The 26,092-nt window shown below is 41.7% G+C and overlaps 1 protein-coding gene across 1 annotated transcript; it reads left to right on the plus strand.

The window, feature by feature from the left end:
* The first annotated feature begins 195 nt into the window (after window positions 1–195).
* On the plus strand, window positions 196–26,092 carry PDCD10 (programmed cell death 10). Its single transcript, XM_072142875.1, has 8 exons — window positions 196–375; window positions 7,413–7,615; window positions 16,199–16,252; window positions 18,212–18,329; window positions 21,122–21,248; window positions 21,554–21,632; window positions 22,650–22,732; window positions 25,599–26,092. The coding sequence occupies exons 2-8, from the start codon at window positions 7,520–7,522 to the stop codon at window positions 25,678–25,680; spliced, it is 639 nt and encodes a 212-aa protein (XP_071998976.1). The 5' UTR covers window positions 196–375; window positions 7,413–7,519; the 3' UTR covers window positions 25,681–26,092.

Below are 26,092 nucleotides of genomic sequence, written 5' to 3' on the forward strand. Positions count from 1 at the left end.
CTCCGCCTCGCTGATTGGCCGCCGCCGCCTCTCTGTTGCTGAGACTTCCGCTCGCTATTTGACAAGCAGCATGTTTGTTATGGAATGCCACGGCCTCGCAAAGCACTTTGGGAAATGTAGTTTTAAATAAGTTCTCAGTTATTGAAACCTATGAGGTGAAAAACTACAACTCCCAGTGGATATATGTCTGTTGCCTATGTAAGTGTTGAGCACGCCCTCTCGAAAGGTAAACTCGTCGGACTGATTCCGGGCAACGCCTTATTCCTTCTTCTGGACAGCGGACACTTCCTAGAGCGGACTTCCGGTGACAGGGACTCCAGAGCGGCGGTGGGAGCACGAAGCCCGGGGCCGCCTCATCCGCCTGCCGGAGCACAGGTAGCCTGAGGCGCTGTGTGTGTGGTGTGGGCCGGGAGAGCCGGTGCTGCTGAGTAATGCTAATCCTGCCCGGGCCTGGAGGAGACCGGTGTAATTCCCGGCACACAGAGCAGGCAGTGCAGGGCCCTGGCGGTGGTGGGGCCTCGCTCATACACTTGTGCTGCACATAACAAGCCCCCAGCTGGGTGGTGGGTAATAAGCCGCGCTGCCCATGCCCTCCGCAGGTGCTGCTCCTCCTATACTATATATCACTGTGTCATTGTCACTTACATCACTATAAAAAGTTCTGCAACTTTCTCAGGACTTTACACATCTCCTGCCGTAACCTCCCACTTCCTGAACTTCCATGATAGCCGGAGATTGTTGTTAATTAACCCCACAAAACTGTGGTCCACGATAAGTCGCTGGATTTAGGCGACATTGACTGGACGGAGATGTATGCACAACAGGAAATCCATCATGGGGATCGGTAATATCATAGGTACCAGGTCTAAATGGGTCAGAACATTTTGACTGTCAATCCAGAACCCTGGCCATACATGTTTGAATATCTTTTCTCGGCTGAGCGTGCATGTCCATTGAATGGAAGCTCTTATGATGACACATCCCTTCTAAGGACAGAAAGGTTATACCCAAAGGTTCACTCTTCTCATTCTAATCTTTGCTGTATGGTTGCTGATTCTGTGGCCACCCCTGATGTTTGGCATCTGTACATGGTTTGTTCTTTGCGTGTGTTCATCTGGCTGCTTTCCTTCAACAAGAGACTTACTGGTTTGTCTATTATCCCACATGAAAGGTTTCTTTAATGGGGCCTTTTCAAGGTGCACAAAACCATCTTCAAATCCCTATAGACCCATAATTTATTGTCCCAAATCATCTTGTATTTTTCACCTCTGTGCCCGTTACAAAAGGATACTTGGATCTATAGATCTGTGTGATGCAATGATGCCAGTGGTTGTTCTATTGATATGGTATATGCACAATTAAATTCTGGGTGAACTATACCAGCTTTATCTCTTCAGCCACGGATAGCACCAGTAATGAGTCTGAAGAGTCTTTTTGATCTCTTCTCTGGGTAAGTATCCTGGGGGTTGTAACAAATACCTGTAGTTGGTTTAGTGTCCCAAATCTCCCTGACAGGATCTTTATCTGGTGACAGGTTTGATTAGCCTATGCTATGCTGATTTTTATAATGTCTGTGTCAGCATGCTGAAAACTGCCACTACTTTATAAAACTTTATTTCACATTACCTTGCTCCCTGCCAGCAGAATGTGTCCCTCTCATGAATTCACCCCCTCCGCCACCCAATCCCTCCCCTTCAATGCACATGACAGTAAATGGGAAGAGTTGGATGAGGTGATACAGGCACACACAGGCTGCAGCTGCCTCCTCCCTGGGGACTTGGCACATTCTGATGGCAGGAGGCCAGGTAATGTGATTTAACATTTTATAAAGCAATGACCGTATTCAGAATGCTGGCAAAGGGCTGCAAAGCAAAGACTATGGGAACCTGTCACCAACTAAAATTGAGATTCCTGGTGATGGGCTTTAATTATTGATCTATAGGAAGCTGGAATCTTTTAGTGGTTGGCGACTAATAAGAGATTTAAGCAGGGTAAGTGCAATACCTTAATAGGGTGACTCAAATGGTACTTGCCCTGGGTCACATGACCCACCAGCAGATGCTTTGGGGACTTCCTGGGTTCTGAGAACTTCCAGTGTATCAGAGTAACCTGCAGAATTATGTGTATCGCTCTGGACTGACTCAAGAGTCCTAATAATACATAATGCACTTAGTTACTCTAACTCTTACATAATTGCCAAGAACATTGGGATGCTGACTACTTTATTTAGTATCTGTCAGTAATTGTATTGGAGAATGTAAACTGCAGTCACCAGTGTGTACAAGCATTAGAGCTGGCCTTATACCTTTACTCACCGCATTTCGGAGGACCAGCCAACCATTTAATGTGTAAAGGAAAATCATCTTTTTCATACCTTTTATAAAGCAGCTTTACTAACAGAATCCACTTTGCACCCTTCAGGGGGTGTCACCGGAGCCTTTCCTGCCTCCAGCCCCCCTTTCCATCATGTGGCATTTGCTACCATAAAAATCTATAACCAGGGCAGGTCCTGCATCAGGGTGCACAGTGGGTTCAGCCAGTTCTCTGCTTTATTAGTGTAAATCAGACGGACAGTTTTCTTTGAGGGGCTTTAGCCAATTCTTTTAGAGGGAAGTCACTGTCAAGGTAAGTGTCTGGCAGTTACTTACGCCCCACTCCCTATTGAGAACACATGTACACTGGGCTGAACCAAGCAGACATGTATATAAGGAGTACCCTTCAGCTCTGCTTATATGTACAAGCTTTATGGCATTCCTTACTCGTAATGCTTGGTTACATAGAGCAAAAAGTGACTGTTCAGAGGGGCCTGTGGACATTGACTCTGCAAATTGCTGACATGAAGGTGTGTACAGGAGACTGCACTACAGATGTGACTCCTGGGTTAGGCTCTTGCCTGTTATGGCCTTCAATATACAGTGTGTGTGTGCCTGTGGAAGATAATGTTTATAGATTGGAATCACTTTTGCTGAATTTTTATTTTACTTTTGTGCAAGTTGTCATTGGTGGCCAAGAACATGAGGTTTGTCAGATAAGCAGCTGTATGGTGATTCCTTCCTACCCTCTCCCATTGATGCTTTAGGAATTTGCTCTTGAATTACGTCTTGAAATGCAATTGCTAAATCGGGGAGAATTTACTCCCGAATGCATCTTCCTCTAGACCTCAATGCTTGTGTTCAGGAACTCAATGTTGCTAGTTCCTGGACAAAAGCGCTCTATATGCTTGTTAGTTTTAAAACTCAAATCGTCGTTCTAGATGTAACTGTTCTGGAGTAAATCCTCCCTGATGCGATTGTTTCAAGACACAATTCAAGTGCAATGTGTGATCAGAGGGGGCGCTAGTCCAAACAGCCTTCCATTTGTGTTATTCAGATGATTGGTTGTTCATGTAATGTATGCACAAGTCGTCAGTGGGGATTGCTCTCCATTGTGGCTCATGGAGTGGGGTACAGTGTTGGGAAGGTAATTTCAGTCAATTTAACAAGGGGTAAGCAATGAATCCTGTATTATGTTATTCCTTACTCTGAAACACTGGTGTCCTTCATGTTCACAACCTCATGTACAGGCATTCAGTTCCTAGACTAGGCGGAGGGGGTGGCTTATCCATGTGAGGAGTAGGGTGAGTTTTTATATTTTATTTCCTTCTTTTCTATACCCTGTCCGGCACTGGAATTACATAGATGTGTGTTGTAAAGTTTATGAGGAACTGAAAAAGGTTTTATGGTGGGCGTGGTTGACTTTGTTTGATGTCAGTAGGCGTGCTATGACTGACATACTTCATATAATCTTACTATAACTACTATATGTTGTGTGATGTGGACCTCTTATGGGGCTCTGTAGTATACACTATATTGGGGACGCCTCCCATGACGCCTGCTATTTTGGAGTTGCTGTTTGTACACCCGGTGATTTTTCCTGCTCCACTTAAACCACATTATTTGATCATATTGTCCAGTTCGGGGAGAAATTGGGAAAGGTGTTTTAAACTGATTAGTAGTGGGGGCAGGGGGGGGCAGAGAGCTGAGACAAAGAGATAATCAAATATAAACATAGAGATTTCGGAATTATAAAGAGGCAAAGTGTAGAACCCAGAAAGATGGGGGCATTCATGGAAAAATCAATATTAAAGTAGAGAATTGTCTTATGATTGAGATATTTTATAGGGCAGATATCATACGCTGGTGTGCGATTAAAAACCCTGAAAACTGGCGTAAAAAGCACTGATACATCTCCTGCTCAATATGAACTCTTATTTTCGGGGGCTGCTGGGACAGGGGATTGATTAGATTGGTGCAATCCTTTACTGTGAAGCGACTATCTGCAAGGTCCTGCACATGGCACTTTGGGCAGTGCCATCAAATACATCACAATGGGGCACGTGTCAAACTTTTTGGCTTGCTTCTTTCTTTAGTTTTTGAGACTTTTAGTGCAGGTTCCCATTTGTCGTTTTTTTTTTTTTTTTTTGCGCCCAAGAAAATCTCTCTTTGAAGTTCACCATTGTCTAGTTTCGTGCAGTGTTCCTATAGTTATCACCTGAATCCAGATATGAGAGTTGCAACTTTAAAAAAAAAAAAAAAAAAAAGTTGCACATTTTGGTGCGAATGTACGGCTGCCCCTAACCAGGCATAGAAATTCGCTTAGAACTGATTGTAACTTTTGGAGACTTTTTGTGACTTTTGTTTTAAAAAGATCCAAAATCTCTAAAGAACAAACTCCACTAGTATCAATAAGGAAAAGCCAATAAAAGTCCCAAAAGAAAGTCAGATAAGTCAGATAAGGCCTTGTGCCCCATTAACTTGCTTGCTAGGTGTTTGCCTTCTATGGCTTCATCACTGCTGCAGCTCGCAGGCGGAAAGAAAGTGACTGTCACATCAACAGCCTTTACTGAATAAATCTGGCACTGCTGTATTATGATGTGCCACTGTTTGTTCAGTTTTATTACCATCTACCAACTGCAGTGATGAAAAAACTAGTGGCTGGACGAGAGAAATATCTCATGCACAGTAATACACGTGAGACGTCTACCACCAGGATAAAGGATTGTAAACCAAGCACACTCACAGGCTGGTGTGTCTATACTCTGACAGTACCTGCTCTTCTTGCAGCCTCTTATGTCCTTGTTTTTATGAAATGAAGGTTTTAAAAATTATGCAAATGAGCCTGGGGGGCTCCATCGACATGTATGTAGTTGGAGCTCCTCAGGTTCTTTTGCATAATTAAAACCTTTGTTTTTGTCTTAAGAAGCTAAATACACAGTATGTCAGTGTGCTTGGTTTACAATCCTTCATCCTGGTGGTAATGTCCTTTTAAATCATTAGTCTGTCTAAGCTTCTGATGCTTCAACAAGAGTAAATGTGACCTCTGAATTTGCCTGTGACATAGTAATTGTACCCAGTGCAATGAATTGCTCCAAATCCATCAATTGCATCAAGAATTATCCTACTTTTTGAAGAGTCTACCAACAAAACAAACTGCACACCTAAACTCAGTCCTATATTTTCCATATTGCCATACATCCTATTGTAAATATATACTGCATGACTAATAAGGTTGCTATTACTGATCTGTCCTGAACTATACTATAGATACAGTATGATTGATTCACAAGGAACCCCCGGCATTGATATTTAGCCTTGTATTGGTAATCATCGGAGGAGGTGGATAGGTTCTAGTCAGTAGTTGTGGTAGAGATGGGACTGAATGCGTCATCCTCTCTTAAGGTCAAGATAAGGACACATGGAGATTTAGGACTTGAACTTTTTGTAGACAAAACCAGATGTAAATCCTAAAGGCTTAGCACCTGTAAAGAACAGGGAGGCTTTTCTCCCGATGTGGGTCCATCCTGTTTGAGTAGCATCCATGTTGGGCTTTGGGGTGAGCCCTCAGCTTCCAACCCTGGTGAGCATGTAGGTGAGGAGGTGGCCGTTTTTGTCTCCTGTCCCTTCTGTGTAGAAACATGCGTGTACAGTGTGTGGTACCGCAGGTCCGGCAGAATCTCTGTAATGAAGGGAAGGTGCAATACTAACCATAACCCATGATGTGCGAGAAGGTAATGGGCACCTTATTCTAAATCTAGTCAAGCCCTTCAGGACTTAAAGGGGTCATAAATAAGACTTGAGTTTTGTCTGTAACTAGCTGAGCTATCATAATAAGTATTCTTATCTAAACTGCAAACTAAATATGCAAGAAATGAAACCGCCACAACAGCCCCCTCCCCCTGTATACACCAACTGTATACATTTTAAAAATGTCTTGGTTCCTATGGCATATAACAGTGATTGCAAACCTTTTTTACACCGAGTGCCCAACTACAACCAAAACCTACATTTTTTTTGAAAAGTGCCAATGCCACAATTTAAGCAGTACCTTATTACTCCCTTTTGTGTCACAGGTTTAAATTGTATAGGCACCTGAGGACACCAATACGATAGAAAGAAGGAGAAGTAGTTTGGATTATCATTGTACCTTCCTTTTAGGGTCCAAGGCTGCCTGGGACTGCAAGAGTCCTGTCTGGTGAACCCTGCCCTGGGGTGATGGCCTGGTTGCCCATATAGAGGGCTCTGAGTGCCACCTCTGGCACCCGTGCCATAGGTTCGCCACCACTGACATATAATATGTTATATATAATATGAGCCTGGACGCCAGAAACCTACTGTAATCAGCCCCCATACAGCAGGTGGAATACAGGAAGTAATAGCAAACAAGACATTCATTACATTGATAGTTTATGAAGTCTTCCATCATATCACATCCGTATAGATTAAATGGAAATATCAAAGGCCTTCCTGACATGTAACATAGGGGCACTGTAAGAACGTCACCCTAATTTGAACATTGGAATATACGTGGCTCCATGATGTGTACCTACCTGTAATGCTTTTAGAAGATACGCAATAAGGTTATGTTCACAAGTGGCGTTTAACATATGCGTTTTCAAACGCATCACAACAGCTGGAACAAGCAAATTTGCCCAATTACATTGGTGTCAACATTGCGTTAACAAAATGCTGACATGAAAAATGTTGACACCAATGTAATTGGGCAAATCTCTTCTTCTCAGCTGTTTGTTTCTATTAACTCAAAGATTACAACCTTTTATTCAAGTAGCGGATTGCACATGAATTTCCTGTGAAGAATTTGCGTGCGGTTCCATAGCTTATCCATAGGGTCTGATTCTATGTCGATTTCTAAATCTACTTTCCTTTTCTTCCTCTACGTAAAAGTTCTTTAATCCGGTTTTCGTGTGTTTGTCTTGATAACCCCCCTCCCCTCCCACAAGTATATAGTAGTCCACAGTATATATGTCACTAGATGTTATCCTAGCTTGTCAGCAGCTTGGATGACCAGCAGGTAAAACCTCTGGATGCTCCTTGGCTGTGGGTTTGTATGTTGACTCAATGTACTTTCTTTTTCAGGGTTACAGAATAATTTCTTGCACAGATAGGAGCGCGGGCATCGAGCACACTGAATGAGGAGTTTTCTTCTTTCATAGCCCCATATTCTAACAGCCTGGTCTCTTTGAATGAGGATGACAATGGAAGAGATGAAGAATGAAGCAGAGACCACTTCTATGGTTTCCATGCCATTGTATGCGGTGATGTATCCAGTATTTAATGAGGTTGGTCTTCTTCATATACAATCCTCCTGCAATGGGAATGTGAAAAACTTATTTTTTAGCATTGCCATCATGAGGCATAGGACAGCTTGGGTGTTGTGGTCTGTTGCAGGAAAAGTCCTTGTTTGAAGGGAGTCTTGTGGATCGAAAATGCCTCCCAAACCAATACCACAATTGTAAATAGAAATAGGGGCCACAAACCTGAAAAAGCAATGATTTCGAAAATGGCACGTTCATATCAAAAATTCATCATTTTTCTTTTTTTTTTTTTTATAAACAGACGAAAAACTTAAGTACAACATGTGGGGAAAAAACAATCTCAGAATCGCTTTGATAAGTAACAGTGTTCAAAAGTTATAACCATATAAAGAGACGCAGGTCAGAATCCAAAAAATGGGACTGAGCCTTAAGCTGTAAAATGGCTGCGTCCTTAAAGGAAACCTACCACTTGAAGTGGTAGGTGTAAGAAGGCAATACTGAGCACCAGCTCAGGGTGAGCTGGTGCCGGAGCTTATTTTTGTTAGTGTTCAAAACACTTTTTAAACTTTATAGCCAAAGCTGCTTCGGCGCAGGGAGGTACGCGCTCGGCGCTTACCATGTGCGCAACCGTGCACACGGCTACATAGGAAGTGAAGGAGAGCTGCACGCATGGTAGGCGCAGAGCACGTACCTCCCTGCGCTGAAGCAGCTTTGGCTATAAAGTTTAAAAAGTGTTTTGAACCGCGATACAGCGGTTTAAAACACTAACAAAAATAAGCTCCGGCACCAGCTCACCATTGCCTTCTTACACCTACCACTTCAAGTGGTAGGTTTCCTATAAGGAGTTAATAATCGAAATGTTAGTAAAGTTCTTCCAATATTCGCTACCAGGAGGGTCTTTTCTTAAAGGAAACCTACCACTTGTAGTGGCAGGTTTCCGATGGAAATACCGGGCACCAGCTCAGGGTGAGCTGGTGCCGGAGCTTATTTTAGTTAGTGTTTTAAACCGCGGTATCGCGGTTTAAAACACTTTTTAAACGTTATAGCCGGCGCAGGCAGGTACGCGCTCGGCGCTTACCGTGCACGCGGCTCTCATTCACTTCCTATGTAGCCGCGCGCACGGTAAGCGCCGAGCGCGTACCTGCCTGCGCCGGCTATAACGTTTAAAAAGTGTTTTAAACCGCGATACCGCGGTTTAAAACACTAACTAAAATAAGCTCTGGCACCAGCCCACCCTGAGCTGGTGCCCGGTATTGCCATCGGAAACCTGCCACTACAAGTGGTAGGTTTCCTTTAATATCCTAATTATCTATTGGATTAAGTTGGGGTATTCTGACAAGTCATCAGTTTTCACCATTTTCATTGATTTGCTTCCCATTTTATTTCTGTTCTTCTCTCTATATTGCCAGTGTTACTGTGTCCTGGGATTTGCAATGCACTTGACAAGGAAATTAGATTGTAGAAGTGTAGGGGAAGTGACTTCTTTCTGTAGGACAGTCATTGAAATGCTGCTCTACCACTCCTGTGATGACACAGACAAGGAACAATAAGAGTAGGGTGAGGCCGGCACAAGTTGCTTGCTGAATATATGATCAAAAATCTAATGTAAAGATGTGTAGAAAGCACAAGCTGTGGGGTTTTTTTTTTTTCATGGTGCATTATAAAATACTCTACTATTATCCATGTCTGCCAAATGTATTGTTTAGTTTTAGTTTGAAATATAATACAGGCAGTCCTCGGGTTACGTACAAGATAGGTTCTTAAGTTGACTTTGTATGTAAGTCGAAACTATATATTTTATAATTGTAGTTCCAGACAATTTTTTTTTTTTTTTTTACCTCAATGACAATTGGAGTTTCAAAATTTTTTGCTGTAATGGGACAAGGGATTATCAATAATGCTTCATTACAGACACTTTACAGCTGATCATTGCAGTCTGGGACTAAAGTAACATCCAGAGAGCTTCACCAGAGGTAACAGTGGGCAGAGGGGTCCGTTCTTCACTAGGGGTCGGGTGTCCTTAAGTAGGGGACTGTCTGTAATTACATTATCTATCTGTGGGAGGGGTGTGAAATGAATAGTGCAGCTGATAATGGTAAACTTTGTAATGTATTATATAAAAGAACCTTTTTCCATTGCCTTTTATCATAGTCTTGTATAAGGCCTATTTCACGTTATTCTGTGATCACAGCCGTGACTTTTCCAGTGCCACGGACTGATCGCTCTGCTGGGGATTGAACTCTGATCACAGAATATCATAAAACGGGCCTAAAACTGCTTTCTGTCCTGTATCCACTGACAGCTGAGAGATAAAGGACCCTCAAGGTGACTGGTGACTTAACCCTTTACAGACAGTCCCTGGTCTAATTACCTTATCAAGTACATACTTATACTGTAGTATAAGCCGAGACTTCTAATTTTAATACAAAAAAAACTTGGAAAACCTATTGACTTAAGTATAAGCCCAGGGTGGGAAATGCGAAAAACTTGACTGCAGTATATACAGTAGTCATTGAAAAGAGTTGGTCATTAGCCTCCTTGGCTGGCTGAGTTGGATGAAGGCTTTCAGAAAAGCTGCTTAACATAATGAAGTGTATGTGTAGATAGTTAAATATACACATACAAAATTTACTATACTTGCCTAAATTTAAAAAATGGCTCCATGTTTATAGGTGATTTGAAGCAACCAGCAGCAGCCTTGCTGATGAGTGGCTATGTGTGTGCACTCATGACACTGCTGCTATAGTGATGGTGCTGAACACTGAAGGCTCCATATATACTGGAGTGGCCATCACGGCTCACTGCGGATGTCACTTCCGTTCACTTCAGTGTCTATACTATCTGTTGGCTGATCATTTTTTCAGCCAAAAACTCTGACTAGCAAACTATCTGTACACATGCTTGCTCGGTTTGATAGTGTGTGGAAGTATCTTCAGATCTAATGGGAATTGCGTGCTACAAGACTCCTACTGTTTAACATCCTTTTAGCACAAATGATCAGGCATATTGGAATCCAACATGCCTGATCCCTCATTGCACCTCAAAGTACATAAAGCATTTCATACTCTCTAGTCAGTCAGTATATCCAGGCTATGGAAAAGTGGTTTGGAATCCTTCTTGTTGGATTATGGGTTGTGCAGCCATGTTTCTGGCAACCAGCGGCTCCAAAGATGTCTTGTCTGGATATGTATAGAAACCTTATATGTAAAGATGACCATATCCATTAGATTGTATGACTGGATAACCATGTAATGGACAGTTTACATCTGCTTTCAGTTTTTGTTTATTTTTTTTCTGTTTTTTTTTGGAAATAATAGATTATAATTTAAATGGATACTGGACGGATCAATCAATAGCAATGTATCAGTTTTTTAATGGATACCTATAAAGGAAATGCACCATCATTTAACATCCTTTTTAAGCTAAGGACACTTTCTTAAAGGAGTTTTCCACTTCCAGCGAATAATTGATATTGTTTGTGTAAGGAAAGGTTTATACAATATACTTTCTGTATCAATTCCGTATCTGTATCATGACCATGGACAGATTTTTATTTAGTGGAAGTAAACGTAGAAGCTTCCTTTAGAATAACAGCAAGCAGAGATCCAGAAAACTGAGGAATTGATACAGAAAGTATATTGGAAAATTGTATAACTTTTTTTTAATAAATTTTATAACTTTTGTATAAAGTGGGCAACCTCTAAACTTTAAATCGCCACATTTGTGATTAACCATTTAAATATGTAAATTAGGCTCTGGGGCTGCTGTCTGTCACAATAGCCGGAGGGCACGTTCACACGTTGGGCTTTGGTTGTGTTTTCATTGCGTTTAAAACTCATTACAACAGCGGAGGAGAGGTTGATTTACCTAATGACATTACTATTTACATTTGTTAACGTAGTGTTAACACATGCGTTAACAAACACACATGCGTTGACACATTGTTAACCCCTTCGCGGGCCGAGCCCTCTCCATAGCCGGTAAGTCTTTGCTGCATATTGCAGCAAAGGCTTACCGGTAACACCCGCGATTGGTGCTAGCACCGATCGCGGATGTTTTCACCTCGATCGCCGCTGGCAATGCCACATGGGTGCCGCCATCTTGTCGTGGATCGCCTCTCCCCGATGACTTCACGTGGAGCGGCGATCCGTCGCCATGGTAGCCTCGGGTGTTCCGAATACCCGAGGCTACTTCGTTTTAACCCATGCATTACAATGTGCTAATTGCACATTGTAATGAATGGGGAGTAAAATCCACATATACTGCCATACAGTAGTATGGCAGTATATGATAGGATGAATCAGACTACCTAGGGTTAGAGTACCCTAGGGAGTCTGAAAAATAGTAAAAGTAAAAATAAAAAAAAGTTAAAAAAAAAAAAATTGTAATAAAAAAACCTAAAAATTCAAATCACCCCCCTTTCCCCAGAACTGATATAAATAAACAGTAAACACATTAGGTATCGCCGCGTCCGAAAATGCCCGATCTATCAAAATATAGTAAAGTTTATTCACTGCGTTTAATCCCGTAACGGAAACTAGTATCCAAAGTCGAAAATTTTGAAAAATATAAAAAAATTCATAAAAAGTCACACAGTCCCAAAAATTATAGTAATGAAAACGCAAACAAAATTCGCAAAAAATGACACTATCCACAGCTCCGTACACCAAAGTATGAAAAAGTTATTGGCGCCAGAAGATGGCAAAATAAAAAAAATATATTTTGTACAGGAGGTTTGAAAATGTATGAAAACATTATAAAACCTATACAAATTTGGTATCCACGTGATCGTACCGACCCAAAGAATAAAGTAGACATGTCATTTGGGGCGTACAGAGAAAGCTGTAAAATCCAAGCCCACAAGAAAACGTCGCAAATTTGGTTTTTCACCATTTTCACTGCATTTGGAATTTTTTTTCCGCTTCCCAGTACATGGCATGGAATTTAAATACCGTCACTACGAAGTGCAATTTGTTACGCAGAAAATAAGCCATAACAGAGCTCTTTATGTGGAAAAATAAAAAAGTTATAGATTTTTGAAGTTGGTGAATGAAAAATGGAAGTGAAAAAACTTAAAAAGGCCAAGTTGTTAAGGGGTTAAAGCATGCATTAACATCGCGTTTACAATGCTTTTTTGTTAACATTGCGTTTACAATGCTTTTTTGTTAACATTGCGTTTACAATGCTTTTTGTTAACATTGCGTTTACAATGCTTTTTGTAAACGCAAATGTTAACTTTAATGTAATTAGGCAAATCGCCTCTCTACAGCTGTTGTAATGCATTTTAAAATGCAATGAAAACGCAACCAAAGCGCAACGTGTAAATGCACCCTGAGGCTCCACTTTCCGCCTGTAAATATTCACGACTTTGAGGAGTTTTTCGCCGTCATCTCCCTTAGGCTACATTCACACATTGTATGCCCGCCATAGTACGGCGGCATGCATCGGCACCAGGGATGAGCACATCGAAACCCTCCCTCCATAGGAATACATGGCGTGAGGTGCCGTATTCCGTAGAAAGATGGGACATGTATGGTGCCGTGCGGCGCTGTGAACCCATTGAAGTGTTTGGGGGGCATATGTACGCTCCCCATATGTTCGTGTGAATGTAGCCTTACCCTGGTATCCCTTATCCCCCTGGTGACATAAGCCGGCTCTCAGGAAATACTGTGCATGCGCAGTCTGTACTAGCACCGTGCTGCCATCTCCATGTGCAGGATAAAATCTGAGCATGCTCAATATTAAAAAAACAAACAAACAATGAATTAACTGATCCAATAAAGACCTTTCATCATTCATGGAAAACAGTCTGAAAGATGAGACCAATGGCGCTGTAGTTTCTCCCCAACTTTCCGCTTAAATAACGAAAGACCTAATGGAAGAAATATGGACCTTCCTCCTCTTGCAGATGTCATGGAAGGTAAGGATCAGGCATCTGGATTCCACAATTCCCAGGACATGCACTGCTTGGCCGAGCATACACATGTATGGAGGAGCCGGGTGAGATGTCCATCAGCTGAACGAGATGTTCAGGCCGACCCTTCTACATACGGCCAGCATTAGTTGTTTTGCTGGTAAAAAGTTGGTGTAAGTGGAAACCATCTTTCCGATGGCCGAAGTAAAATGATCAATTACCTGATAAGAACTGTGCTTTTTCTCCCTATATCCTATCATCCAGAGATAAAAGCCATTTGCAGAGGAGATAAATTCTGCCCGGTTGCAGCCGGCGTGTAATCTGCGAGGGTTTAAGCGCTATACAAATGTTTCCACTCCTATAAACAAAGAGTCACAATCTTTTCTTATGATCTGTTCCGAGATTAAAAACAAAAAAAAAAAGTCTCTTTATTTTTCTCCCGCGTTATACGGATAATTCTGCTTTGCTTTTGCTTTCTTTTTTTATGGGTTCCTCAGATGTGATAAATTTGATTTATGAGCACCGTGGGAGTGTACGAGGACAAAAGGCTGTGTGTAAAATTATAGCTTCAATTTGTGCAGTGTCTCCAACTTGAATCAATCTGAGCTTTGGCTCCGGACGCGGCCATTGTATTATTTTGGGGACAGCTGGTAAACAGACTGCTTGGTAATGCTTGTGCATCTGTACGGAACACTCTCCAATAGGAAATCCTTTAGACGCATTGCTCCTGGCGGATAGTTATCTGCACAGCACCAAAATATGCAGATGTTGCAAAATTTGATGCACGGATATTTTATTTTGTGCTTATTTGTTTGCTGTAAGTCTTGTGGTGCGGCATACTTACAATATAACAGTGTATAACGCCAGTGCACGCTCTGCAGATATAGAGAGGTTTTACTAACCGGGGGAATCTCCGCTTCACCTTTCTGAGCTGCAATGCAGTAAATGATTGCAGGAAGGAACCTGGAGCACAAAATGATCACTTTATATATAGACAAGGAATTGTATTTTCCTTTAACCCCTAGTGACCTACCATTGTGCGGGCTCTGCAGCTGTGTGGAGTTGCGTTCACACAAATCAGCTGCTATTAGTTAATTTAATCTCAGATTAGCACGATGATGGTAAAGATGGTATGTAAAGCAGATTTTGTCTGTGGTAGCTGGGGTTAGGGTTAAGGGATTTATTCCAAGGCTTTCAGTTAACCATTTTCTTGTGGACAGGAGATAACTAGCTCATTGGTGAGGTCTAACTTTTGGGACACCCATCGATCACAAGAACAGGACGAGAACTGGAGTGTTGCACCATTCAATTGAAGGGTAATGACGGCATAGAGGCGAGCACAAAGCTCAGTTCTCTCCAAACACTCCCACTGACGGCGAATGAGATCCTGTTCTCTGGAGAACTGGGGTGACCAGCAGTCGGACCCTCACTGATAACTTGGCTATTTGGGACAAATCTTTTAACTCCAATTCTAATGGCTTTATTTTATTTTTTGCGGAAACAAGTCTATACACCGTTCACCGCATATGGTGATGCTGCGTAAGGGTTTTTTTCTTTCTTCAGTACACTGATTTGTAAGATGCAGGTTTTATTTCTGCCATGATTCCAAATGTTTAGAGTTGTGCAGTAATTCTATTTGCACAGTGAAACATGTAAAAATTGCTTTTATTCACTTAAAGAGAACCTGTCATCAGACATTGGTCTAATTAACCACTACCAGTATGTTGTCATTCAGTTTGGCAGCTTCTAGATGGCAGGGGCCGGGCTGGGGGCTATTTAAAAATAATAAACGTGTACTTGCCTCGGCTGGCGCTGTTGATGTCCCTCGCCGCGGTCAGTCTCTGATGTCCGGAAGCTCCCATCCGACACCATCTCCCAGCGCTTACAATGCTGAGAGATGGGGAGGGATGGTAGGAGCCGGCCACATTGCGGACCGGAAGCTCCCTGTGCGCGGCTTCTGTGCCCCTGTAAACAAACAGGGGCATGGATCAAATGGAGCACGGCGCGGGACATCGGCGGCGCCAAAGGAGGCAAGTACAAGTTTATTATTTTTAAATAGCCTGCCCCATCAAGGACATAAGTAACTTTTTATAACCGGATAATCCTTTTAATGTGTATGCAGATAAGCCTAAAGGGCTTCGAGGGCTTCCCACGCCCCAAATGCTCCACACTCCCCGCCAGATGCTTCAAGAGGTGGCGCTCTGGGGGTGTGCAGCCAGAGCCCAGAGGGGCACCAGTAACACCCTTCCGGCTAATTTACATACCCAACGTGTTTAAAAAAAGCAAAAGACCTGGCTATTTATCTTTAAATGATTCCTTTAAAAGACAAATAATAATTCAGTTAAATAGAAATAATAGCAGTTTTGGTTATTTTATGCGGGTGACTACCTTGTATGTTGCATTGCCCAGTTGGTGATCACTTGGCTTTCCTGGAGAGAAGTATGAGAAATGACCTGACTTCTTGTCTTTTATGCTTTTTACTTTTGTGAAAATTCACTCCATTTATTTACAAAAAATACAAACCATGTTCATTTCAAATAAAAGCTTACTAAATGTGCAATGTAGCTCAACAAGTCACATGGGAACGGGCCTGGGATATTGAGCCTATCCATAATGTACAGTTTATTATTATTTCATCTTTGTTGTGTAAACAGTGGCTGATACATTCATTGTTATTTTTTCTTCCTCCTCAGTTGGAGCATGTTAACCTTTCAGCAGCTCAGACACTTCGGGCAGCTTTTATAAAGGTAAGGTACCTATAGTCTTTTGAATATACTAACCTTATTGCGAAAATAATTTTATTTACTGCCCCTCACCATGTTTCTTAGGCTTTAGGGTTTTGTTCCAAAGTGCAGCTGCTTTTATCTGTCTGTGGGTCTGTGTCAGCTTGATTGTCTACCTGGTCCTAACTCTAGAGAAGCCAGTACAGGATTCACTTTGCATGCTGTCTAAAAGTTGCAGTTCAACAGAATTGATGAAAAATTGGTGCTGGTTACAGTAGCTTTAAAATCTGTCACCTCAAAGCCACCATGTACAGGCAGTAGAATATTTTCAGACTGAAATGTCATATATAACCAATTCTCTTCATTAATATATATGGTAGTTCCAGTAATGGCCAAGGAAGCCTTTCTTCTTGCTGGAGGACTGTATACTTAAAGGGGTTGTCCACGTTCAACAAATAATGGATATTATTTGTGTAATGAAAAGTTGTACAATTTTCCAGTATACCTTCCTCATGGATTTCTAGATCAATGCTGGCTGTCATAGAAAAGGAAGGTTCATTGTTTACTAATTGTGGATAAAAATTGGACCCCGGTCATGTGATGCCGAGCACCTGTGTGACGTCACATGACGAGGAACCGGGTTCTAACCACAAAGAAAGGAATTGATACAGAAAGTATAATGGAAAATTGTATAACTTTTTCATTACACAAACAATATCAAATTTGCAGAAAGTGGACCTCTCCTTTCAGTGCAGAGAATTGTGCATGTGTGGCCATCCCTCCTCCCTGAATGGCAGTACATAGCAGCACCTTTTGATGGGTAAACCCCTTTAAGTAGCATTTATCTACTATTGATATACACATATGAGTTGAATTGGTGCAACTTACTTTTAAACAGAGGATTCTACATAAAAGTGACACGTCAAACATTTCTCTATCTCCCATGTGAGAGCTTTAATCAGGCAGAATATATGCAAATGTAATTAGTGTTCCCATGTGACCCACAGGGCAGATCCACCTCTGTTTGTATGCCAAGGTGACCCACGCTGTGTTTTAGATGTGGCAGAGTGTTTTCCTGAAGCTGGCGGATGTAATGAATCGCCCCCTCTTATTAATCTCAGTGTTACTGACCCCACTCCATGTGTCCTGCAACATTCTTAAATTAAAATCGGCACAGATTTATTCATCTATAGCAAGATTTTGTAACTAGTCCAGGCAGCATTGAGTGCATTATTCTAAAACCAAGAGACCTTGGCATGGGTTTGTATGAAGGATTGGAAGTACATGGCACAGGATTGTAAGGTTAGCATCAAGATGGGGTCAGCAAGATAAATGACTGGCGAGTAATCTAATAGGAGAACATTGTCCAGACCTCTGATTATATCCCTTTCCATTTAACATGCAGTAAACACTTGTCATTCTCTTCTATGCAAACAGTTGGTCTTCCAGGTCTTTCTGGCCCAATTCTTCATTATATTCTACTGTATAGGTTATGGTTGCCTGCCTTGAGCCAAATCACTTAAAATACTACGACTACGACTACTACTACTACGACGACGACGACATATTTTCAAGGCAAAGGCTGGCATGCAAGAATCTGCAAGGTCAAATTCTATGTTAAGTGCTTAATGGAAATCAACCAGTATGAAAAAGTAAAAATAAAAAATACTCCCCTGCGTTCCTCTTGATGTCTTTGCTAGTCTTGATATACCATGATCTCCTAGAAAAGGGAGGATGAAGTACTACGTATGTCAGTGTATACAGCGCTAAATAGATGCAAAGTGATTGATTCCTACATATAATAAACCCTTGGGTAGAAAAGAAAACCTCAAGTATAGTGCATAATATTGGCACACACATTTGACATGTTTGGCATGCACCGCTGCAACTGTTACTACACACACTTCTGTACATAAGAGAAATGTGATCTTTTGCTCTGTGTTTTATGTTCTCTTTCATATATTGTTGGGTGTTTTATTTCAGGCAGAGAAAGAGAATCCAGGCCTCACGCAAGATATAATTACAAAAATCCTTGAAAAAAAGAGCGTGGAAGTAAACTTTACAGAATCTCTCCTACGCATGGCAGCTGATGATGTGGAAGGTGAGTTCAGATTCACGGGCTAGCCGCTACTACAACAGTTAGGATAGCGCTTCACTCAGACAATAGTTGTTCTTTGTAGTGGTTAAGATGTGTTCTCAATGTGCTAATTAACACAATTCATTTGACTACAGTGAATGTGTAAGTTCTGGAGATAACTGAGCGCTGTGCTCTGTGATTTCCAGCACTCCCATACTGTACGGTACTCATCCTGCTGCTCCATTTATTAGTGAGTGTCCTTAGTCCTTCTTCTCCAGATTTCTTGTGGTACTGCACTTATGATCAGTGGGGTTCCCAGCAAGTGTACCCTCACTCTACTTGTTATGTTGTGTATAGGGGATATCTCGCTAACGTGCAAACCCTTTAAAATGGCAAACAACTTATACTAGCCAAGAGAACAGTAAACTTTATTTGCATGGATAGTATGTTCTAATTGACATGAACTTTTAAAGCCAATCTATTCATTGGTGGTTGGTTTGTCGTTTTCATAGGGAACCTGTCACCAGATTATTCACAAACCTTATGACCGGTTCCGATAGCACAAAGCTAAATATTGCACACACTGTTTTTAGCAAAAAAATTCACTTGGCCCATGTCTCCGAGGTCTCCCTCTTTCCTCCCTCCCTTCATAAAGTATGACTTGGGCCAAAGGGAGGGGGGGAAATTATGGATGTGTCAGAGACATTGGCAAAGTCACAGTTACTTGCATGAATAACTCCTGTCCCTTGTGGCCTACCTGGCACCCAGAAGGAGCCACGTTCATTTTCTAGGGATAGGCGCTATGCTATTGGGTTCTAACTAATCCCCTCTAAATACCACATAAAACAAACCACAAAACAGGGGGGGGAATGAAGCTAATAATACACACCAAAAATATGTGTAACGTCCATATTAGTGTATTAGGCTACAGTCAAACACTGCAGCGCTGCTCGCCCCCTCACCCCCGCCCCCCACCGATGGACAAAGATGGAGTTAGCTTTATCTTCTGTGCGGGCACTGAGCGCAGAGCACACATTGTGCACACAATACCGAGCCCGGGCGCAATAGCATTCTATGTGGAACGTATAGGAAATGCGTGCCCCCGGCGCTCATTTGAATGGGGCCTTACAGGTAGCCTTAAACTGACACTACATAGTGTAATGTCCAGGCAGTGATCCATGCTAAGTCTTGCTTGTCCTCCAAAACATTGTCACATGGGGGGAACAAAATATTTATATAATATGGATACAATACAACATTCCACTACATATGTTTTTTCATTTCCATTTTTCACTCCCCACCTTCAAAAATCTATAACTTTTTTTTTTTATTTTTACACGTAAAGAGCTGTGTGACGGCTTGTTTTCTGCGTAACAAAATGCTCTTCATAGTGATGGTATTGAATATTCCATGCCGTGTACTGGGAAGTGGGAAAAAAATCCCAAATGCCATGAAAATGGTGAAAAAAACGCATTTGCGCCATTTTCTTGTGGGCTTGGATATTACGGCTTTCACTTTGTGCCCGAAATGACATTTCTACTTTATTCTTTGGGTCGGTACGATTACGGGGATACCAAATTTGTATGGGTTTTATAATGTTTTCATACATTTACAAAATAAAACCTCCTGTACAAAATTTTAATTTTTTTTTTATTTTGCCAACTTCTGGCACTAATAACTTTTTTTTTTATACTTTGGTGTGCGGAGCTGTGGGTGGTGACATTTTTTGCGACATTTTGATATTTTTAATGATACCATTTTTAGGACAGTACGACCTTTTGATCACTTTTTATATATTTTTTTAAATATTTTTCAAAAAGGCAAAAAAATGCCATTTTCGACTTTTGGCGCTATTTTCCGCCACAGGGTTAAACGCAGTGAAAAACCATTAATATATTTTGATCGGGCATTTTCAGACGCGTTTATTTATATTTATGTCAGTTCTAGGGAAAGGGGGTGATTTGAATTTTTAGGTTTTTTTATTATAATTTTTTTTTTTTTTTTTAAAACTTATTTTTCTTTTTACTGTTTTTTAGACTCCCTAGGGTACTTTAACCCTAGGTTTCCTCCTCATTCATTACAGTGTGCTATCAGCACATTGTAATGAAGGGGTTAAAACGAAATGGCCTCGGGTCTTCGGAAGACGCGAGGCTACCATGGAGACGAATTGTCGCTCCCCATGCGCCGCTATCTTTTTGAGGCTGCCGGCAGCCATCGCTGTAATAATGCCCGCGATCGGTGCTTACCAGCTATGGAGAGGGCTCAGCCCGTGAGCCCACTCCATGCAGCGGGACCCGACCGCCGCTGGGAATACATGGTGGGCGTTCCCGAACCAGTTAATGTCTGTTTGGGCTTTTTTTGGCGCATATAATAATTTGGATTTTATTCATATTACTTTAGGTGTGGATTGTTAGCTTTATTTTCCTGTTTGTATTCTATGTATTACACATCTTTAAAGGGAACCTGTCATCAAGAACAGGCATAATAAACCTTACTCTTGCACCTCTCAAGTCTCTGTGCCCATTAAAGACCTATCCCTGAGGAAAACAACCTCCGTTTTCACATGTCGGGACCTAAACATGCACTAGAAACACTAAAGGGTCTCCATGCAGGAAGCTTGAAACGCTGAGCAATACCACAAGTGGGAGCGATTTAGCTAATGTGTGTCCTTGTGATCCTCCTGTTGGTGTCGATAGCTTCTGTATCTCCGTCCTGTGGAGAGAGCTGTTATGTGGGGGGGCCGGGGAGGGGGGGTTGTGAAGGAGGAAGCTCCGCTTTTATGTCAACTGCTCTTACTGTTCTTCTCTTGCACTTAGAATACATGATTGAAAGGCCTGAGCCCGAGTTCCAGGAACTGAATGAAAAAGCACGGGCACTTAAACAGATCCTTGGCAAAATACCTGATGAAATCACTGATAGAGTGAGGTTCCTTCAGACAATCAAGTGAGTCCTCTGTTTTACTCGACTTCTGGTCTTTCACATAAAATGGCGCTGTTACAGATGTGAAAATCTTCTTTCTGCATGCAAGGCTGCTGTGTCTAGCCAGGGCTACATTCACACTAAATGTGCTGCCCTTTGTCTCCCTATACAAGTTGATGGATTTTTAATAGTCAGGCCTGAGGGGTCTTGATGGAACACTTACGCCATTAAAGGAACAGGCACAACTTCCACTAAAATGGTTTTTTTCTGGCCTATTGGAAAGGTGATCTGTATTCCCTTTTTCTAAAAAGTTTCTTTTCTCCTTGCAGGGACATTGCAAGTGCAATAAAGGAACTGCTCGACACAGTCAACAACGTCTTCAAAAAGTATCAATACCAGAACCGTAGGGTAAGTACATGAGAGTTGGGATAGTATGCATCACCTATGTTTTTCAAACTTCAAACAAAGAAACCTGCATTAAATAAAAAGTACATTCCATCTCAAGAGTGTTAAGATGCTAAGTTGCTATTAAACCACAGAGGAACCATGAGGAACAAATAGCAGAATGTATGAGTTTTCTGTCCTGGGTGTGGACCATAGACCTCCATAGAAGTCAATGGAACCACTAACAGACAAAAAAAATGTTTCAAATGTTGATATTTAACAAACTAAGGCAGTACAGGAAGTAATTACTCATCTGTTTTTTGCTTAAAGGACACCTGTCGGCATATTTATACAAATGAGCTGCACATATTAATAATGGGTCCCTAGCCCTCTTCTAATTCTGGTGAGAAAAGCCCATCTATATTGGAACATACTATAAAGCTCTGCCATACTGTCACATAGCAGTCCAATTGGCGTATTCATGGTAGGGGCGATCTGCGTCCGTCTGTGGAGGCGCTGATTGCAGCATCGAACCAGGAAGTTGCCGCCATCATCTGGTGTGGGGGTTGTGGTCCAGGGGAGAACCGTACAAGAGGGAAGTGCTTGAACCGCCCCCTCATGAATATACACCAGAAGATCGGTCCGGTGATCGTACCACTACATGCCACGGCGTGGCAGAGCTTTATAGTATGTTCCAATATAGATAGGCTTTTCTCACTACCATAATTGGAAGAGGACCAGGGATCTGTTTTTATGATGTGGAGCTCATTCAGATTAATATGCTGACAGGTGTCCTTTACATGAAATATAGCAGGCATATGAGCAGGGGGTTGTGTGTGGCCTGTGTCAGCCGGGGGCAGATTGGAGGGGTAAGTGCTCCTCACCCCTCCCATCTCCATAGGAACCAGCGGGCCTGACCTTACTCTACTTTAGAAAGTATTCACTTTACTTTCCCATGAAAGAGATGTAAAATGTTCTAAGAATAAGTCTCTCATTTCCATTCATGGCTAAACCCCATCTCTGCATTTCTTGTGTTTACAGGCACTTGAGCATCAAAAGAAAGAATTTGTAAAATACTCTAAAAGTTTTAGTGATACTCTTAAAACCTATTTTAAAGATGGAAAGTAAGTACTTGTATCTATAATGGATTCTGTATAATGGTGGAGCTATATGCACAGTGCCCCCTAGTGGCAGCCCTTCATCATTTCTGGCTCTGCTTTCTACACTTCTCAGATGTGCAATAACTTGTGTCATGGAGGTCCTGTAAAATCTTTATTTGTGTGAATGGTTTGCTAGGTTTATTTTGCAGTCACTAGTGATCATTACACAGTAGCTGCCCTTAGTAATACGTAACAATGAGGTAGCAATGTGTCTGCATACAGTGACATTTGGACATTTCTTTGCTCACAAGAGTTTTCCTTGGGAAATATATTTCGTGGTCCGGTATTCCATGTTTGATGACCAGATAGTTTGTCCTAGTGGCTAATGTTACACAGTGCCCCGAGACCTACTGCTGTCCACAACAGAACTGCACAAATCTGTAGTTGTAGACGTCTAATACAATTACTATGTAGTATTTGACCTTGCTTTAGATGAATACTTAAAGGGGTTTCATTTCGGTAGTCCCCTTCTCACAGTAATGGGGTTGTACGCCTGATGAAGAGTGTGGATGTCATGGGGTCCAACATATGGGGTCCCTCATGTTCATATACTGCTAAGGGATTCCTGGATTGGCTTATCCAAGAAGCCCCATAGACATCAATGGCGCACAGGAAGAACGTGTCCTACATCTCACTGATTTGTATGGGACTTACAGAAGTCATGCCTACTAATAAAGGCAGAGAGGTTTTCTCAGAGGACATTTATACCCTATCCCGACAGGAAATCCCTCTTTAATATTTTACCTTGTATTTAATCTTTGGTAAAGTGCTAAAATGTTACAGTGATAGAACTAACAGAAAATCGAGCATTGTTTATGTGGTGACACAATGTATAAAGTTCTGATGGCCAGCTCTTTCACAAAGCTTCTTATATTGCATCTACTTTCATTAGGCCTTTCCTAAAGGACTTTGTGGTGGGAGCAGGTTAGTGTTACACTGAGCCCTGCACCCTTGAGACATTATTACCCTCGGCAGTGACCTCTGTCATGTCTGGAGCTTTAGGGATTGGCTGATGATGATGGGACCTGTGTGTTGGGTGTATTTACACACAGCTACATTCAAGCAATTAAAGGATCTGGACAAAATCCTATAAAGGCAAAACAGTGTCTGCTGTGGGATGGGTGTATTTCCAAGGTCCATCTATCAGCTAGCATATAATGACGGGTCCTGTGTTACACGGTTTCTAGTCTACATGCTGCTCTTGTGTATGGGTGGGCTGACAGTAAGCGTTTTTTGAGTTCTTGCCTTTGCGGCACAATTGCATTTCTTGAATGTATGTGTTTCACAATTTGAAACTCATTTGGTTTAAATGCCAAAATTCACATGTTTTCATGTGAATTTTGTATCTTTATTCATCACAGTTGACTAAGGGCATAATGCACACATACAAACACTTGCGTTTATGCATTTTTCCCACTTGCAATACAGTTTCAAATCAAGCTAAGCAAATGAATTCTGTTAATCCAACTCTAGTTTGGTTAAAGAGGACCTGTCACCCAAATCCCTCTAGGAGCACTTGCTAAAGTAAGCAGCTCCCTAACCCTACCCCAGTAATAGCAGAGTTTAATCGGTAGCTTTATCTGAACATACCAATAAACTAGGAAACACTGCAGTACATAGTCCGCCCCCTCATGAATACGCCGGACCAAACTTACAGCGAGGGCTGAGGAGGCTGTGACTGCAGCATGGAGCCTGGCAGTCACCGCCGGCATATGGTGTGGGACTGCCGGTCCTGGGCTGATGCTAAGGAGAGGGGAGCGCCTCGGACCACCCCCTCATTATTAAACCCGGACAGCTGTAAGCTTGGTTGGCGTTTGGACGGCATGTGCTGCAGTGTTTTCTAGCTTCTTGGTATGTACTGATAAAGCTAGCGATTTAAAACTGCTATTACTGGGGTAGGGCTAGGTTGCTGCTTACTTTAGTGGGTGCTCCTAAAGCAGTGATGGTGAACCTTTTAGAGATCGAGTGCCCAAAATGAGAACCAAAAAACACTAGATTTTCCCAAAGTGCCAACATGGCAATATAGGCAGTAACAAATTTATTGCCACCAAAATTTTGGAGCTCCAATCCGACCCTGTCCACACCTTTTCACTCTTCAGACAGGACCAAGCAGCACAGGATGGGTCACTTTAAAATAGCAGGGCACTACTTGGACGGCAGGAAGATGCCATGTCAGGCAAACTCTGTGCCTGGGAGATAGCCCGTATGTCCACAGAGATGCCTCCGAGTGCCATTGCTGGCACCAGTGCCATAGGTTCGCCACCACTGTCCTAGAGGGTTTATTTCGGGTTACGGGTCCTCATGCCTATGTTGTTGTGTTGTATGATATGTTTTAAGGGTCAGACATTGAGAGATTACTCTCCCTCCCCCCTCTCTAAGATTGGTTAAACTTGTTAAACAACTTAATTGTATGTATGTATGTGATACCTGTATGTATAATTTTTTTTTTTTTTTTTTTTTTAACCACTGCCCTGAAAGTTTGCGGGTCAATGGCAAGTGGCAACTGACAGCAGTGTCTCCCAAGCTCTCCCTTTTTGGAGATGTAGATATTTTGATGCAAAGGTGGGAAGAGAAATAATCCCAAAGCTCATGCTGCGTGTGGCCGACTTGCTCTTGTCATCAGGGACTCTCCACTTGCCTAACTGTGCATTTGGGAACCTTTGCCATGGGGCAGTTTATGATGTGTGCATTTTATGTAAAACTGAAAGCTGTTGATATTAGTTGCTTTTTAAAGAAAATTAAAAAAAAACTGTAAGCAGAGTAAAAATCTGCTCATCACAACCTGAAGCTTCTATTCTGTATCTAATTTATGTCGTCTTTTCTCTTCCAGGGCATTAAATGTATTTATAAGTGCCAACCGCCTAATTCATCAAACCAACTTGATACTCCAGACCTTTAAAACTGTGGCCTGAACCGTGTAAATGAATGAGAGCTGTAATTTTAAGTGGTGGACAGAGCTACTTTTATTATGTAAATTAAGTTTTGACTGTATAAATTATCAGTTCCGCGAGAGGGACATAAATGCAGGATGTTTAATGGGATTATTGCCATCTTACACCATATTTTTGTAAGATTTATTGTAGCTTATCATAATCTCACAATGAAGATTTTGCATCACTTTTTGCTATTATCATTCTTTTCAGAATTATAAGCCAAAAGAATTTACGCCTTAATGTGTCATTATATAACATTCCTTATAAGAATTGTAAATATTGGTGTTCTGTTTCTGACATTTTAACTTGAAACCGAAGAGCTGCAAGATTATGTATTTAACAATATTTGGTGGCAAATATTCAATAAATAGTTTACAACTGTTAAACTCTA

This window comes from Engystomops pustulosus, chromosome 3 (genome assembly GCF_040894005.1).
Source record: "Engystomops pustulosus chromosome 3, aEngPut4.maternal, whole genome shotgun sequence".
NCBI classification, from domain to species: Eukaryota; Metazoa; Chordata; class Amphibia; order Anura; family Leptodactylidae; genus Engystomops; species Engystomops pustulosus.

Coding starts and splice junctions, on each gene's coding strand:
- PDCD10 (XM_072142875.1), top strand. CDS start 7,520: ATGAGGATGACAATGGAAGAGATGAAGAATGAAGCAGAGACCACTTCT. Junction 18,330..21,121: donor GGCAGCTGATGATGTGGAAG/GTGAGTTCAGAT, acceptor TCTTGCACTTAG/AATACATGATTGAAAGGCCT. Junction 22,733..25,598: donor ACCTATTTTAAAGATGGAAA/GTAAGTACTTGT, acceptor TTTCTCTTCCAG/GGCATTAAATGTATTTATAA.